Here is a 14,376-nt window from a genome sequence, read left to right as displayed (position 1 = left end):
TGTGGGAATTGAGTGTAGCAGTATTATTCTCATCTTCCCATGTGGTCATCCTCAGTGTGTAGTGTTGTCCTGTGTAGTGTTGTGTAGTGTTGTCCTGTGTAGTGTTGTCCTGCGTAGTGTTGTCCTGTGTAGTGTTGTCCTGTGTAGTGTTGTCCTGTGTAGTGTTGTCCTGTGTAGTGTTGTCCTGTGCTGTGTTGTCCTGTGTTGTGTTGTGTGTAGTGTTGTCTTGTATTGTCCTGTGTTGTGTTGTCTTGTATTGTCCTGTGTAGTGTTGTCTTGTATTGTCCTGTGTAGTGTTGTCTTGTATTGTCCTGTGTAGTGTTGTCCTGTGTAGTGTTGTCCTGTGTAGTGTTGTCCTGCGTAGTGTTGTCCTGCGTAGTGTTGTCCTGCGTAGTGTTGTCCTGTGTAGTGTTGTCCTGTGTAGTGTTGTCCTGCGTAGTGTTGTCCTGCGTAGTGTTGTCCTGCGTAGTGTTGTCCTGCGTAGTGTTGTCCTGCGTAGTGTTGTCCTGTGTAGTGTTGTCCTGTGTAGTTTTGTCCTGCGTAGTGTTGTCCTGCGTAGTGTTGTCCTGTGTAGTGTTGTCCTGTGTAGTGTTGTCCTGCGTAGTGTTGTCCTGCGTAGTGTTGTCCTGCGTAGTGTTGTCCTGCGTAGTGTTGTCCTGCGTAGTGTTGTCCTGCGTAGTGTTGTCCTGCGTAGTGTTGTCCTGCGTAGTGTTGTCCTTTGTAGTGTTGTCCTGTGTAGTGTTGTCCTGTGTAGTGTTGTCCTGTGTAGTGTTGTCCTGCGTAGTGTTGTCCTGCGTAGTGTTGTCCTGTGTAGTGTTGTGTAGTGTTGTCCTGTGTAGTGTTGTCCTGTGTAGTGTTGTCCTGTGTAGTGTTGTCCTGTGTAGTGTTGTCCTGCGTAGTGTTGTCCTGTGTAGTGTTGTCCTGTGTAGTGTTGTCCTTTGTAGTGTTGTCCTGTGTAGTGTTGTCCTGCGTAGTGTTGTCCTGCGTAGTGTTGTCCTGCGTAGTGTTGTCCTGTGTAGTGTTGTCCTGTGTAGTGTTGTCCTGCGTAGTGTTGTCCTGCGTAGTGTTGTCCTGCGTAGTGTTGTCCTGCGTAGTGTTGTCCTGTGTAGTGTTGTCCTGCGTAGTGTTGTCCTGCGTAGTGTTGTCCTGTGTAGTGTTGTCCTGCGTAGTGTTGTCCTGTGTAGTGTTGTCCTGCGTAGTGTTGTCCTGCGTAGTGTTGTCCTGTGTAGTGTTGTCCTGCGTAGTGTTGTCCTGCGTAGTGTTGTCCTGCGTAGTGTTGTCCTTTGTAGTGTTGTCCTGCGTAGTGTTGTCCTGTGTAGTGTTGTCCTGTGTAGTGTTGTCCTGTGTAGTGTTGTCCTGCGTAGTGTTGTCCTGCGTAGTGTTGTCCTGCGTAGTGTTGTCCTGCGTTGTGTTGTCCTGCGTAGTGTTGTCCTGTGTAGTGTTGTCCTGTGTAGTGTTGTCCTGCGTAGTGTTGTCCTGTGTAGTGTTGTCCTGCGTAGTGTTGTCCTGCGTAGTGTTGTCCTGCGTAGTGTTGTCCTGCGTAGTGTTGTCCTGCGTAGTGTTGTCCTGTGTAGTGTTGTCCTGTGTAGTGTTGTCCTGCGTAGTGTTGTCCTGCGTAGTGTTGTCCTGTGTAGTGTTGTCCTGTGTAGTGTTGTCCTGCGTAGTGTTGTCCTGCGTAGTGTTGTCCTGCGTAGTGTTGTCCTGCGTAGTGTTGTCCTGCGTAGTGTTGTCCTGCGTAGTGTTGTCCTGCGTAGTGTTGTCCTGCGTAGTGTTGTCCTGCGTAGTGTTGTCCTGCGTAGTGTTGTCCTGCGTAGTGTTGTCCTGCGTAGTGTTGTCCTGCGTAGTGTTGTCCTGCGTAGTGTTGTCCTGCGTAGTGTTGTCCTGCGTAGTGTTGTGTATCCTTCCCCATCAGCAGCAGGTTGCTTTTCTCTTGGTTGGTTTGTACTCTTCTTCTGTGCTCTCGGTGATTCCTGCGGGAAACATGTTGCTATAATGTGAGAATAAAGGAGAGCAAGTAGAAAGCCGTTGCCACTGTCTCCTACATGTAATAAAATACACTTACTGATAATGTCACCAACACGTCTGGACCCACTCTTCTCGAGCTCTGCCAGCACGTTGGCCTCAAAGGTTAGAGACGCTACCCGGAAGAAAAACTCCCTGATACTCTCCCCTGAGAGAGAGAGGAGGGGAGGATGGAGGGAGGGCGGAGAGAGAGAAAGAGAGAGCGAGGAGGGGAAGAAAGTGTTTGAGGGGAGGAAGAAAGCAAAACACACACAGAGATAGAATGGGATATGATGGGGGACACATGAGGGAGTAAACCAGAGGATGTTATGTGTTGGGTGTGTGTTTGTGTGTGTATTCCCAGCACTACCTGACTTAGCAGACACAGTCCAGTACTCTGCTCTGATCTCCTCTGACAGTCTAATGGCCTCCAGCTCCATGTAGGCCAACTGATCAGGAGACTGAGAGAGAGAGCGAGAGATACACAGTTTGAAATACTTCATCTTTAAATCAATCAATGACAGATCATTTGTACTGTCTTTAGTCAGGCTGGATCTTCTCCATCAGACTCACACTGAGGTCCTTCTTGGTTCCAACCAGGAACAGCAGAACACTGGAGGGATCGTTCTCCTTCATAGCATCTTCCAGCCACTGCCTGAACGCGCGTTCAGACACACATAATATGTATATCACATGCAATAAAGTAGACTTTCATAGAAATTGACTGATAGAATGGGATGGGAAATTGTCTGATAGCCGAGATACTATGATGAAAATACATTCTGTCTGGATGCTGCAGATGTGATCAATATGTAATATGTTGGCATCTCTTACCTGGCGTTGTCCAGAGAGGTCACACAGCTCAGGTCAAATACCACTATGATGGCTTGAGAGAAACCAGGAGAACAACACACATTAGAGAAGAGACAGGCTGCAGGCATCACCACAATACATCTATTAAGGGCTTCCTTTAACATGCGTCTGTGTTTGATTTCATACCTTGTGCTCCTCTGTAATATGTGGAGGCGATGCACTTGAACCTCTCCTGACCCGCTGTGTCCCATCTGAGAGAGGGAGAGACAGAGAGAGAGAGAAAGGGAGAGAGAGAGAGAGGCAACAGATAACAATTGATGAGGAAAGGGTGAGGATAATGTGTGTGTGTGTGTGTGTGTGTGTGTGTGTAGTACTCACAGCTGTAAACTGAAGGGCACCCCCAACACCTCAAACCGCTCCATCTCAAAATCCACTCCGATGGTGGCCTTATAGTTCTTATCGAACGAGTCCTTACAGAACCTGTGGAGAGACAGAGAGGGGGGGGGGGGGGGACATTACATAATCAATGTCGTTATTACACTTGGGTGACTAACGTCTGTCCTCACAGCACCTGAGTAATATATAGACAGTATCAGGACGGTAACAGGACAGTAACATGACACCAACAAAACAGAAACATAACAGTAACAGGACAGTAACACAACGGTAACAGGACAGTAACAGGGAGGTAACAGGACAGTAACAGAACTATGACAGTAGCATGACAGTAACAGGAAGGTAACCGGGTAGTAACAGAACTATGACAGTAACAGGACCTTAACAAAGTGGTAACAGGACAGTAACAGGACAGTAACAGAACTATGACAGTAACAGAAGAGTAACAGGACAATAACAGGACAGTAACAGAAGAGAAACAGAAGAGTAACAGAAGAGTAACAGAAGAGTAACAGGACAGAAACAGGACAGTAACAGAAGAGTAACAGGACAGAAACAGAAGAGTAACAGGACAGAAACAGAAGGGTAACAGGACAGTAACAGAAGAGTAACAGGGCAGAAACAGAAGAGTAACAGGACAGTAACAGAAGAGTAACAGGACAGTAACAGAAGAGTAACAGGACAGTAACAGAAGAGTAACAGAAGAGTAACAGGACAGTAACAGAAGAGTAACAGGACAGTAACAGAAGAGTAACAGGACAGTAACAGAAGAGTAATAGGACAGTAACAGAAGAGTAACAGGACAGTAACAGAAGAGTAATAGGACAGTAACAGAAGAGTAATAGAACTATGACAGTAGCATGACAGTAACAGGAAGGTAACAGGGCAGTAACAGAACTATGACAGTAACAGGACCTTAACAAAGTGGTAACAGGACAGTAACAGGACAGTAACAGAACTATGACAGTAACAGAAGAGTAACAGGACAATAACAGGACAGTAACAGAAGAGAAACAGAAGAGTAACAGAAGAGTAACAGGACAGAAACAGGACAGTAACAGAAGAGTAACAGGACAGAAACAGAAGAGTAACAGGACAGAAACAGAAGAGTAACAGAAGAGTAACAGGACAGTAACAGAAGAGTAACAGGGCAGAAACAGAAGAGTAACAGGACAGTAACAGAAGAGTAACAGGACAGTAACAGAAGAGTAACAGGACAGTAACAGAAGAGTAACAGAAGAGTAACAGGACAGTAACAGAAGAGTAACAGGACAGTAACAGAAGAGTAACAGGACAGTAACAGAAGAGTAATAGGACAGTAACAGAAGAGTAACAGGACAGTAACAGAAGAGTAATAGGACAGTAACAGAAGAGTAATAGAACTATGACAGTAGCATGACAGTAACAGGAAGGTAACAGGGCAGTAACAGAACTATGACAGTAACAGGACCTTAACAAAGTGGTAACAGGACAGTAACAGGACAGTAACAGAACTATGACAGTAACAGAAGAGTAACAGGACAATAACAGGACAGTAACAGAAGAGAAACAGAAGAGTAACAGAAGAGTAACAGGACAGAAACAGGACAGTAACAGAAGAGTAACAGGACAGAAACAGAAGAGTAACAGGACAGAAACAGAAGAGTAACAGAAGAGTAACAGGACAGTAACAGAAGAGTAACAGGGCAGAAACAGAAGAGTAACAGGACAGTAACAGAAGAGTAACAGGACAGTAACAGAAGAGTAACAGGACAGTAACAGAAGAGTAATAGGACAGTAACAGAAGAGTAACAGAAGAGTAACAGGACAGGAACAGAAGAGTAACAGAAGAGTAACAGAAGAGTAACAGGACAGTAACAGGACAGTAACAGAAGAGTAACAGAAGAGTAACAGGACAGAAACAGAAGAGTAACAGGACAGTAACCGAAGAGTAACAGGACAGTAACAAAAGAGTAACAGGACAGTAACAGAATAGTAACAGGACAGTAACAGAAGAGTAACATGACAGTAACAGGACAGTAACAGAAGAGTAACAGGACAGTAACAGAAGAGTAATAGGACAGTAACAGAAGAGTAACAGAAGAGTAACAGGACAGGAACAGAAGAGTAACAGAAGAGTAACAGAAGAGTAACAGGACAGTAACAGGACAGTAACAGAAGAGTAACAGGACAGAAACAGAAGAGTAACAGGACAGTAACCGAAGAGTAACAGGACAGTAACAAAAGAGTAACAGGACAGTAACAGAATAGTAACAGGACAGTAACAGAAGAGTAACATGACAGTAACAGGACAGTAACAAAAGAGTAACAGGACAGTAACAGAAGAGTAACAGGACAGTAACAGAATAGAGAGGAAACATTACTACATTAAGAGTTTAGCATACAGCATACTTCTTCATGTACCCAAAGCTATGACTATAAATAGCAGCTTTTCGGGAGATTTAATCACTGAACTAACTTACTTCAATATGCCAATAATCAAACCCACAAGTCAATCAAATTAGTCAACAAACAGTCTCTATTATGCCAAGCTGGGGAGAGCAGGGGTAACAGTTTTGCTGATTTCTGAAGAGGCAGGTGCTCTGCTGTGTGTGGATTCACCTGGGTGTCATGGCAACAACTGACTAATAGGAAGTGAAATGGTCAGTAGTATTTTTAATTGGCAAGTACACATCCTGAGGGAGATCAGCATGCCCCCCGGGGGATAAGATCTGTAATAGACTGTTTCCCAAACGGCCCATAGGACTCTCTCAACAGTAGTGAACTAAATATGGAGTAGAGTGCCATTTCATATGCAGCCATAGACTGTAGTGTTTCCTTACCTGCTGATTAGACATGTCTTCCCAACTGCCACATCCCCTACCACAATCACCTTGGCGATGTTAAAGCTACAGACACATAAAGAGAACAGTCCAGTCAAACACAGATAATATACAAATATATATGTGTGTGTGTGTGTGTGTGTTCATCTCACCCCACTGCGCCCGTCTTTTGCCCCTGACAGGCAGCCTTGACCTGTGCGTGGAAGACATCTTTAGTGTGTAGCGCTGCAGCTGGGGTAAAACACTACAGAGAGAGAGAGAGGGAGAGAGGGGGAGAGAGAGAGAGACAGAGAGGTGAGAGAGACAGAGAGGTGAGAGAAAGAGAGAGAAAAAGACAGAGAGAGACAGAGGTGAGAGAGAGAGAGAGAGAGAGAGAGAGAGAGAGAGAGAGAGAGAGAGAGAGAGAGAGAGAGAGAGAGAGAGAGAGAGAGAGAGAGAGAGAGAGAGAGAGAGAGAGAGAGAGAGAGAGAGAGAGGTTTAAACAAGGTGTCAACAAGGTGTCAACTCAAAGCAAGAAAGTATATCAGCTTTGCATCCCACATAAATCAGAGGCTAGAAGGACAACTGCCTTGTGGGGCCATGGTACGGAATCTCTTCAATTCTAGGCACATTAGCACGAGCCAGTGACCGGGTCCTGAACGAAACTAAGAACATTAAGTGTGTGAAACAGACTAATAAACAGTAAATGACCCGTCAGCACTGTCTAATCATCTGCTTCATTACAGGGTTCCAGAATTGTGAAAGGGTTGGTCACTGTGTTACAGAGACACATTATTAGATTAGAATCTGAGGTGTGACACAAAAGACTCCAACTGGCAGCCTGGTGGTTTTATTTGTTCCCCCATGTTTTCTGATCCAAAAATAATTATAATAATATTATTTTATTTTTTATTATCGTTAGACATAAAAAAAAATTACAAACACCAGGAAATCAGCTCCAATTGATTTTAATTGGTGAAATCTGTTCCCAAGTATTCCCATGCATAATAGACATGTGATCATACACAGATGCAAGTTTTGAAATTATGTTTTAGTCAAATATTATATCTGTTTGGGCTTCTTGCGGACAATTTGCAGTCTACAAATTATTTGTAATCGTGTTGAGGCACCCGACCATCCCCACAAGAAAAAATCGTCCAAAATCGAAAAAAGGTGTGTGTCACCTCTGGAAGCTGAGCGATGATGCGGTCTCTCCTCACAGGTGGCAACATGTTCTTCAAGTGGAAGTTACTGGGTGGTAGAGATATACATAGACACACACACAATCAAACAATCACACACACAAGAGACCCAGTCGCACACGCTCCAACAATCATAGGCAGACAATCACACTCAGACAGGACAAATACACAGAAACACTATCTCTCTCTCTCTCTCTCTCTCTCACATACAGATGTAGAGTAGAGTGAATAGGGGCTTCTCCATGGAAAGGCTTAAACGTCAAACAGCTGAAAGAGAAGGAATAACTGAACATTATGTAACCTGATGTGTAGCCTAATCTATAGTCTGACACCAACAGAAAAAGTGTCCCCTGAATCTCCTAGGTGACACCGCAATGCAAAAGACCACTGGCAGCTGTCTGCACATCAAAGTAAACTCACAAACTGCCTACATGGTGCATATCGGCCCTCTGGTTTGCTTTATCGGGTGGAAAAGTATACAGTGTCACTGTGGCAACTCAGCCTTGTCCATTCACCTGGCAACTATAGCAACCAAATACAAGCCCTGCAATGGGGAAGGAAGTAGAGACTCTTACATGGCAGTATTTGTCTCCATGACTTTATGTCACTTGCAGCCAGATCAAAGGACTGAACATGTCGCCATTCTAGGCTTTTACACATTACCTTATAAAGTTTACACATCTAAGATCATGAAGGAGCGATGAAAAGGAGGGTTTATGCCGTAAAACATGGTATCATAATCTCCTATATCATGATTACTGACTATCTGTAGCACAGCTACAAAATAAAGCAACATGTAGAATTGGTGAAAATAAACTAAACTCAAATTATAGTGTTGTCATGAAGATGGACTATCGCTACATCAAGGCTTCATTGGCATGATAGAAAATCATGTAATTATAAAGAATAATACTTTACCTTGCACGTGCACTGAAAGTGCGAAAAGTAAACTCAAATTCGTCAATAGGTTGCGGTAGAACACTATATATTCTACTAAACTCATATTACGTATTTTTCGCTAATAGAAAGTCTCCTAGGGCTGCCTACATCCACCCGAAGACGGCTAGTGAGCAGCAGACCAGAGCTGCGAACTCAGCAGTGGAAACAGATGACTCAAATTATAGACCTCCGTTTTAGTTTAACCCTCTCCAGTAGGCTCCCAATGAGTGGGTTAGCTCTAGTCCAGGGCGTAGTGCCCGTTCTTACATGATTAAGAAACACGTACTACGCCCTGGACCAGAGCTAGGCGCGGGTGAGCTGTCCTGAAGTGCGCGCTAGCCTTGTGTGAAACATTTTAAGTATGAACATTTTGAACTTCATATACAGGAGTCAAATCCCCTTAATAGCCTATATCAACGACAAATAAAAGTACAATATTTCCATTAAATTATTTTTATTTGTATGATTGATGCTTTCATTTTACCCACATACAAGTAAAATACATTTACATACTATTTGGGACAGCTGATATGATGAAGGTTTAACCCATGCTTATCTCTGCTTCACTCTAGAGTAGTTTGAATAAAATGTTTATATTCATTATTCTCACGCTTGACATGACTTTTGGTAAAGTGTGCAGTGATTGGTTGGGAAGGGAACACACACATTGGATGACGTCCTACCAGCGTTGTGCCTTACGTAAACTACAGCCGACTGCATTTGTGGTGTACGTCACTGGTGCACTATAAATACCTGACTGGCAACGTTTATTCTCTCTCTCTCGCGCGTTCTTCACTCCGTTGAGTCCTGTGGATGATTTGCTGAAGCAGAACGTCCTCTGCATTATGGAAGATGATATGTTAGAAATGCTTCTTTAGTATCTACTTATTGGTATAGTGATGTACCTTAAGTCTTGCCCTGGTTATTAGTTAAGTAGTTAACAGTAGCTACTTTGGAGCATGGGGACTTGCAGAACCATGCACGTGGGCAACTCAACGTTTTAAAACCATGCCGTGGTAAGTCTGCAAGGCGAAGATGTTAACTAGTTAGCTTGCTGATAATGCATTCGAGTTAACAAGTGGTTTATTTTGCTAGTTTATGGATGTGATGATACCGATATAGGAAGTGCCGTCCGATGCGAAACTGACGAAGATTCCTAAACTGTTAGCTTGCTAGCTAGCCATCTGATCCACGATCACGGAAAACCAACCAGTTACCACCACAGCAGATGCAGTGCCCTCATTTTGCGAACACTATTTAAAATGCTAGTCCAAATGCATTAATACATTTTACATTTTGTTCTAGCTGTCTGTATCTGGCCTATGGACTGAACTGAGGCCGTACTCGCCAATGACTGCGCACATGGCAGGTAAATTCAACTGGGATCTTCCCCGCTAGCTAGGCCTGACTCATGTCTGGTTGGCTATTCCATGGCACACTTAAGATTTGTTTTTATGTCAACTGGTATCTAGTCTGATCAAATAATTGAATAGTCACTGTCTATGGCCACAGTGCTTTCAGTGACGAAAGCTTGAATAGGAGTTTGCTGAAAAGATATTTCATTATTTCGGGTACTTGAGAGCAGCGAGGTTGTCTCCTGAATAAAGTTTAGGTTATTGCTTTTATAAATTATTGTAACCCCTAGGATTTGTTTTTAAACAGGCGCTGCCCGGGTGACTTGATTGCAAGGAGACTTAACCTCGAAAGGTAAGACTGCCACACCCACCCACTCCATCGTTTGAGACACTGACTATAAGCAACTGTCTGGTTGTGATGAATCCTAAACTGAAAATTGCTGGAATTACCGTCAGATTGTACAGTGGTGATATTCGGTTTTCTGAACTGGACAGACAGTGACTCTCAATTTCCACTGTTATGAACTCCAGTTGATTGTGTGCCTATTCTAATAGTGGTTTTGAACAGGTGTGGAACTGAATCAATGATGTGGCTGGAGTGGAGACATCATCTTTAAAGGTACATGACCCCCCCACCCCCTAGTCTATACCTCACCTGTCCCATTCTTGGAGTAGCTGCCTGGTTGTGATGAATCCTAAACTGAAAATAGCTGGAATTACCGTCAGATTGTACAGTGGTGATATTCGGTTTTCTGAACAGGACAGGCAGTAAAATTAATTTTCATACTCAATTTCCAATTCCTTATGAACTGTGGTTGATTGTGTTCCTATTCTTTCTACTTATGGTGGGTTTAAATAGGTGTGCAACAGAGCTGTGGATGGTGTGGAGGCATCTGAAAAGGTACATTACATTAACACACCCCGTCGGGCTGGTTGTGATGAATACTAAGCAGACAATAGCTGTAGGTAATATTTAGAAACTTAGACCATGCTGCCGTGGCTTAATTGGACAGTTTGTGGATGTGACGATACCAATATAGGAAGTGCCGTCCGATGCGAAACTGACGAAGATTCCTAAACGGTTAGCTTGCTAGCTAGTCATCTGATCCACAATGAAAGCCGCCTGATAGATGCATTGCCCTCTAAGTTAGCTAACACTGTTGAAATGCTGGTCCTGTCAATACTTTGCTGATATTGTATGTTTTGTTCTAGATTTGGGAGACTACTCCCTCGTGGCCTGTGGCTGAACCATACACATGAAGCCATACACACGGCAGGTAAATGTGACTTTTTAAAAAAAAGTTAGGCCTGCCTAGTAATGTATTCCATGGCAAATTGAGTATGAGTTTAATTTAAAAAGACTTTGTATCTTGTTCTCTGTTCGAATCTTCGATCAGAGGCACCATAGCCACAGCTCTGTCAGTGATGAAAGCTTGAATAGGAAGAGTTTGATGCGACAACTGATGAGTTTATTCAACTACTGAGTAACAAAGCTGTTTAGATTATCATGCACAGTGGTGGTTACTGCTTATAGATTCTAATAACCCCTATGATTGTTTTTTCAACAGGAGACTCCACCCCAAAGTACTTAATGGTGGAGACATCACCTCAAAAGGTAAAACTACCACACCCACTCCAGCCTCAGACTTTCACTCTAGCTAACTGTCTGGTTGTGATGAATCCTAAACTGAAAATAGCTGGAATTACCGTCAGATTTTACAGTGGTGATATTCGGTTTTCTGAACTGGACAGGCCGTGATTTTCGATTCTCTAGTTGCGTTTCTCTCTAAGAACTGCTAATGAGTAGTTGCTTTTACTCAATTTCATAACCCCTATTGCCATTTAACAGGTGTGAAGCTGCCCCAATGAGTTGATGGCATGGAGACTTCATCTGCCAAGGTCAGACTAAAACCCACACCTCAACTGTCCCATTCTCTGGGTAGCTGTCTAATCTTGTTGTGATGAATCCCAAACTGAAAATAGCTGGAATTACCGTCAGATTGTACAGTGGTGATATTCGGTTTTCTGAACAGGACAGACGGTGACTCTCAATTTCTAATGTTATGAACTCCAGTTGATTGTGTGCCTATTCTAATAGTGGTTTTGAACAGGTGTGGAACTGACACAAGGATGTGGCTGGAGTGGAGACATCATCTTTAAAGGTACATGACACACCTCACCTGGCCCATTCTTGGAGTAGCTGTCTGGTTGTGATGAATCCTAAACTGAAAATTGCTGGAATTGCCGTCAGATTGTACAGTGGTGATATTCGGTTTTCTGAACAGGACAGGCAGTGACTTTACATTCCTACTGTAGTTTTGTTCTTTCTAGTGGACTGATTAGGCCTTTTTATTCATTTTCAAATTTTGGCTCTTGTGATTGTTTTGAGCAGGTGTGGAACTGAACCAACGCTGTGAAAGGTAGGCAGAACACCCTCGGGCTACACCCCACCTGTCACTTGTCTGTCTGGTTGTGATGAATCCTAAACTGAAAATAGCTGGAATTACCGTCAGATTGTACAGTGGTGATATTCGGTTTTCTGAACAGGACTGGCTATGAGTTGTCATTTGCTTATATAAAATTTTACATTTTCATTCAAGCTTTTTTACTTTTCAGGTAGGCTGCCTTTGCATAATATCCCTGCAGTCTCAGAACTGGATATGTTGACTGGGGTAAGGCTTTTCACCCTGGCAACAAGCTGCCTTGTGGTCAGCTGGAAGGAATAATTGCTTATTTATGCTATGATGAATACTAAACTGAAACAGCTGGAATTACCGGCAGATTGTATAGTGGTGACATTCGGTTTTCTGAGACATTAGTACACGCTTCACCATTTTTTTTTTACTTCCCATTTATTCAGCTAATGGCAGTCGTTTTGTTTCAGGTGTTCCTCATCTGATGCCCCTTGCTGATTTTCAGCCCCAACCTACCCTTCAGGTGCACAGTCACCCGATCACAATTTTGAAGTGCCTTTCCTATCGTCTTGAGTTTTGTTCAGTGGTGATATTTAGTTCTGAACTTAGAAGTGGTGTTTATGGGCCCTCACTTTGAGTGGGATATTTATAAAATGTGTAAATGTGACACTTCACCTATTTTAAGATGTAAAAAAGTATAACTGTATATGCTGAATAATTAAAGTTTTTAATGTTAGCTTTATGTATGAACCCTTTCGTTGTGGAAGCCTGTAAGTTCAGGAGTAATACATTTGCCTAGTAATTCAGATGTTGCATGAGTTTGTGCCATAATAGCTTTTAATGTTTTTGCATGACTACCTCACTTTTCTGTAAGTAAGGTCCCTCAGTCAAGTTCAAACAGACATGGAGGCTAAGGCCACCTGTTGGTGGATGGGTTAAAACAGCTGTTAAATATCCCTTTAAGGATATTTCATTTAGCTTTGGATGTTGACTCAAACCTATTCAATACAAAGGTACAGGTGTCCTAACACAGTTGCTGCTGCAGGAGTGAACCACTTGGATTTCAGAAGCAAATTTTGATTGAATGTGATAGAACAGACTGGATCTGCGTTCTCGTTAAGCCTGTTGGCTACGAGCTTGAAATATACTTACTCGTCTAACTAATTTGTCTGTTGGTCAATGAAGTGGTGGCTGAGGATTTGGCCCCTGGAAAGTTAGCATGTAAAGTTAATATTTCTGTCAGGCCAGCTGCAGCACTTGGGAGGTGCAAGGAATGAGGTCGAGTCAACATCAATTGAGACGGAATCTTGGGGGACCAGAGGCCTGCCCACAAGGGACTTGAATCACATTTTATTTTGTCAAATGCTTAGTGATATTACATAATGCTTACATACCTTAACCAGCAAGCAGGTAATGTGTAGGGGTGAGGTGACTGCATAAATAAACGGGGCAGAGAAGTGGCGTTATGGGATCGACGCAAATAGGCAGCTTTAAAAAAAATAAAAAAAAACCTTTAGGCAAGTCAGTTAAGAACAAATTCTTATTTTCAATGACTGCCTAGGAAGTGGGTTATATGTAGAAACAATATTTATAGACGCACTTCACATGTACAGTGCCTTCAGGATGTAGTCAAACACATTGGCATTCAACATTTGGTTGTTATAGCCTGATGTCAAAATGGATTAAATGGCTCACATTTCATTTTCAATAAATGTATAAAATGTTTTCACTGTCATTACAGGGTATTGTGCACACAAAGTGAAAACATGTTTTAGACTGTTGTACATTTAAATACAGAAATATGATTTACATAAGCACTTACACCCCAGGTTAAGACTTTGTAGAAGCACATTTGGCAGCGAGTAAGCCTGTCCAGGTCAATCGGGTTCTTGGTCACCTTCCTGACCAAGGCCCTTCTCACCCGATTGCTCAGTTTGGCCTGGTGGCCAGCTCTAGGAAGAGTCTTGGTGGTTCCAAACTTGTGTTCTTCGTGACCTTCAATGCTGCAGAATTATTTTGGTACCCATCCCCAGATCTGTGCCTCAACACAATCTTGTCTCGGAGTTCTAAACGGGGTTCACGTTATCATTTATGGGGTAATGTGTGTAGATTGCTGAGGGAAAAAATATATTTAATCATTTTTTTGAGTAAGGCTGTAACGTAACAAAACTTGGAAAAAGTCAAGGGGCCTGAATACTTTCCATAGACACTATATATCCCTTTTGTTAAATATATGTTCTGCCAGTGTCTGCTAAATTGAGTTAATTCTAATGTTAGACTCAATATTGATGTCAGACTGCTGAAGAAACAAGGACTGCCAAGGACAGTGTTGCCGTTATCGTGTGAGATTAGGATGTTTGAGAAGAAATTTGTAGCCGAAATACTGCTGAGATATGTTTCCAATGACGATGATTAGAAGTATGATACATGATCTGTTTAATACATCGTTAATGTA

At 42.8% G+C, this 14,376-nt stretch overlaps 1 protein-coding gene, 1 long non-coding RNA gene and 10 other non-coding genes across 13 annotated transcripts; 11 read left to right on the top strand and 1 right to left on the bottom strand.

The window, feature by feature from the left end:
- Positions 1–1,693: 1,693 nt before the first annotated feature.
- rab34b (RAB34, member RAS oncogene family b) lies at positions 1,694–8,798 on the bottom strand. The gene is made up of 11 exons (XM_036967331.1): positions 8,132–8,798; positions 7,196–7,480; positions 6,185–6,276; positions 6,033–6,098; positions 3,193–3,294; positions 3,001–3,065; positions 2,836–2,887; positions 2,575–2,656; positions 2,372–2,462; positions 2,063–2,170; positions 1,694–1,970 (listed from the first exon to the last, which is right to left on the bottom strand). The coding sequence occupies exons 2-11, from the start codon at positions 7,241–7,243 to the stop codon at positions 1,909–1,911; spliced, it is 768 nt and encodes a 255-aa protein (XP_036823226.1). The 5' UTR covers positions 7,244–7,480; positions 8,132–8,798; the 3' UTR covers positions 1,694–1,908.
- A 104-nt stretch (positions 8,799–8,902) lies between these two features.
- LOC110510226 lies at positions 8,903–13,646 on the top strand. Of its 2 annotated transcripts, none has more exons than XR_005040355.1 (12): positions 8,903–9,168; positions 9,458–9,521; positions 9,815–9,859; positions 10,063–10,126; positions 10,367–10,408; positions 10,720–10,784; positions 11,076–11,122; positions 11,357–11,406; positions 11,619–11,669; positions 11,900–11,927; positions 12,124–12,179; positions 12,392–13,646. It is a non-coding gene; the product is annotated as an uncharacterized LOC110510226 (long non-coding RNA). The 2 variants fall into 2 exon arrangements; XR_002471540.2 differs by having other exon boundaries at positions 8,905–9,168; positions 10,076–10,126.
- On the top strand, positions 9,253–9,319 carry LOC118945690. Its single transcript, XR_005040805.1, has one exon. It is a non-coding gene; the product is annotated as a small nucleolar RNA SNORD49 (small nucleolar RNA).
- Positions 9,921–9,995, top strand: LOC118945706. The gene has a single exon (XR_005040821.1). It is a non-coding gene; the product is annotated as a small nucleolar RNA SNORD65 (small nucleolar RNA).
- Positions 10,191–10,265, top strand: LOC118945703. The gene has a single exon (XR_005040818.1). It is a non-coding gene; the product is annotated as a small nucleolar RNA SNORD65 (small nucleolar RNA).
- On the top strand, positions 10,526–10,615 carry LOC118945692. Its single transcript, XR_005040807.1, has one exon. It is a non-coding gene; the product is annotated as a small nucleolar RNA SNORD49 (small nucleolar RNA).
- LOC118945693 lies at positions 10,926–10,993 on the top strand. The gene has a single exon (XR_005040808.1). It is a non-coding gene; the product is annotated as a small nucleolar RNA SNORD49 (small nucleolar RNA).
- LOC118945705 lies at positions 11,178–11,252 on the top strand. The gene has a single exon (XR_005040820.1). It is a non-coding gene; the product is annotated as a small nucleolar RNA SNORD65 (small nucleolar RNA).
- On the top strand, positions 11,464–11,538 carry LOC118945704. Its single transcript, XR_005040819.1, has one exon. It is a non-coding gene; the product is annotated as a small nucleolar RNA SNORD65 (small nucleolar RNA).
- Positions 11,716–11,790, top strand: LOC118945707. The gene has a single exon (XR_005040822.1). It is a non-coding gene; the product is annotated as a small nucleolar RNA SNORD65 (small nucleolar RNA).
- On the top strand, positions 11,978–12,052 carry LOC118945702. Its single transcript, XR_005040817.1, has one exon. It is a non-coding gene; the product is annotated as a small nucleolar RNA SNORD65 (small nucleolar RNA).
- On the top strand, positions 12,247–12,320 carry LOC118945701. The gene has a single exon (XR_005040816.1). It is a non-coding gene; the product is annotated as a small nucleolar RNA SNORD65 (small nucleolar RNA).
- Positions 13,647–14,376: the final 730 nt, after the last annotated feature.

The sequence above is a fragment of the Oncorhynchus mykiss genome, chromosome Y, assembly GCF_013265735.2.
Source record: "Oncorhynchus mykiss isolate Arlee chromosome Y, USDA_OmykA_1.1, whole genome shotgun sequence".
In the NCBI taxonomy this organism is placed as follows: Eukaryota; Metazoa; Chordata; class Actinopteri; order Salmoniformes; family Salmonidae; genus Oncorhynchus; species Oncorhynchus mykiss.
This window is presented reverse-complemented; position numbering and strand designations above follow the sequence as displayed.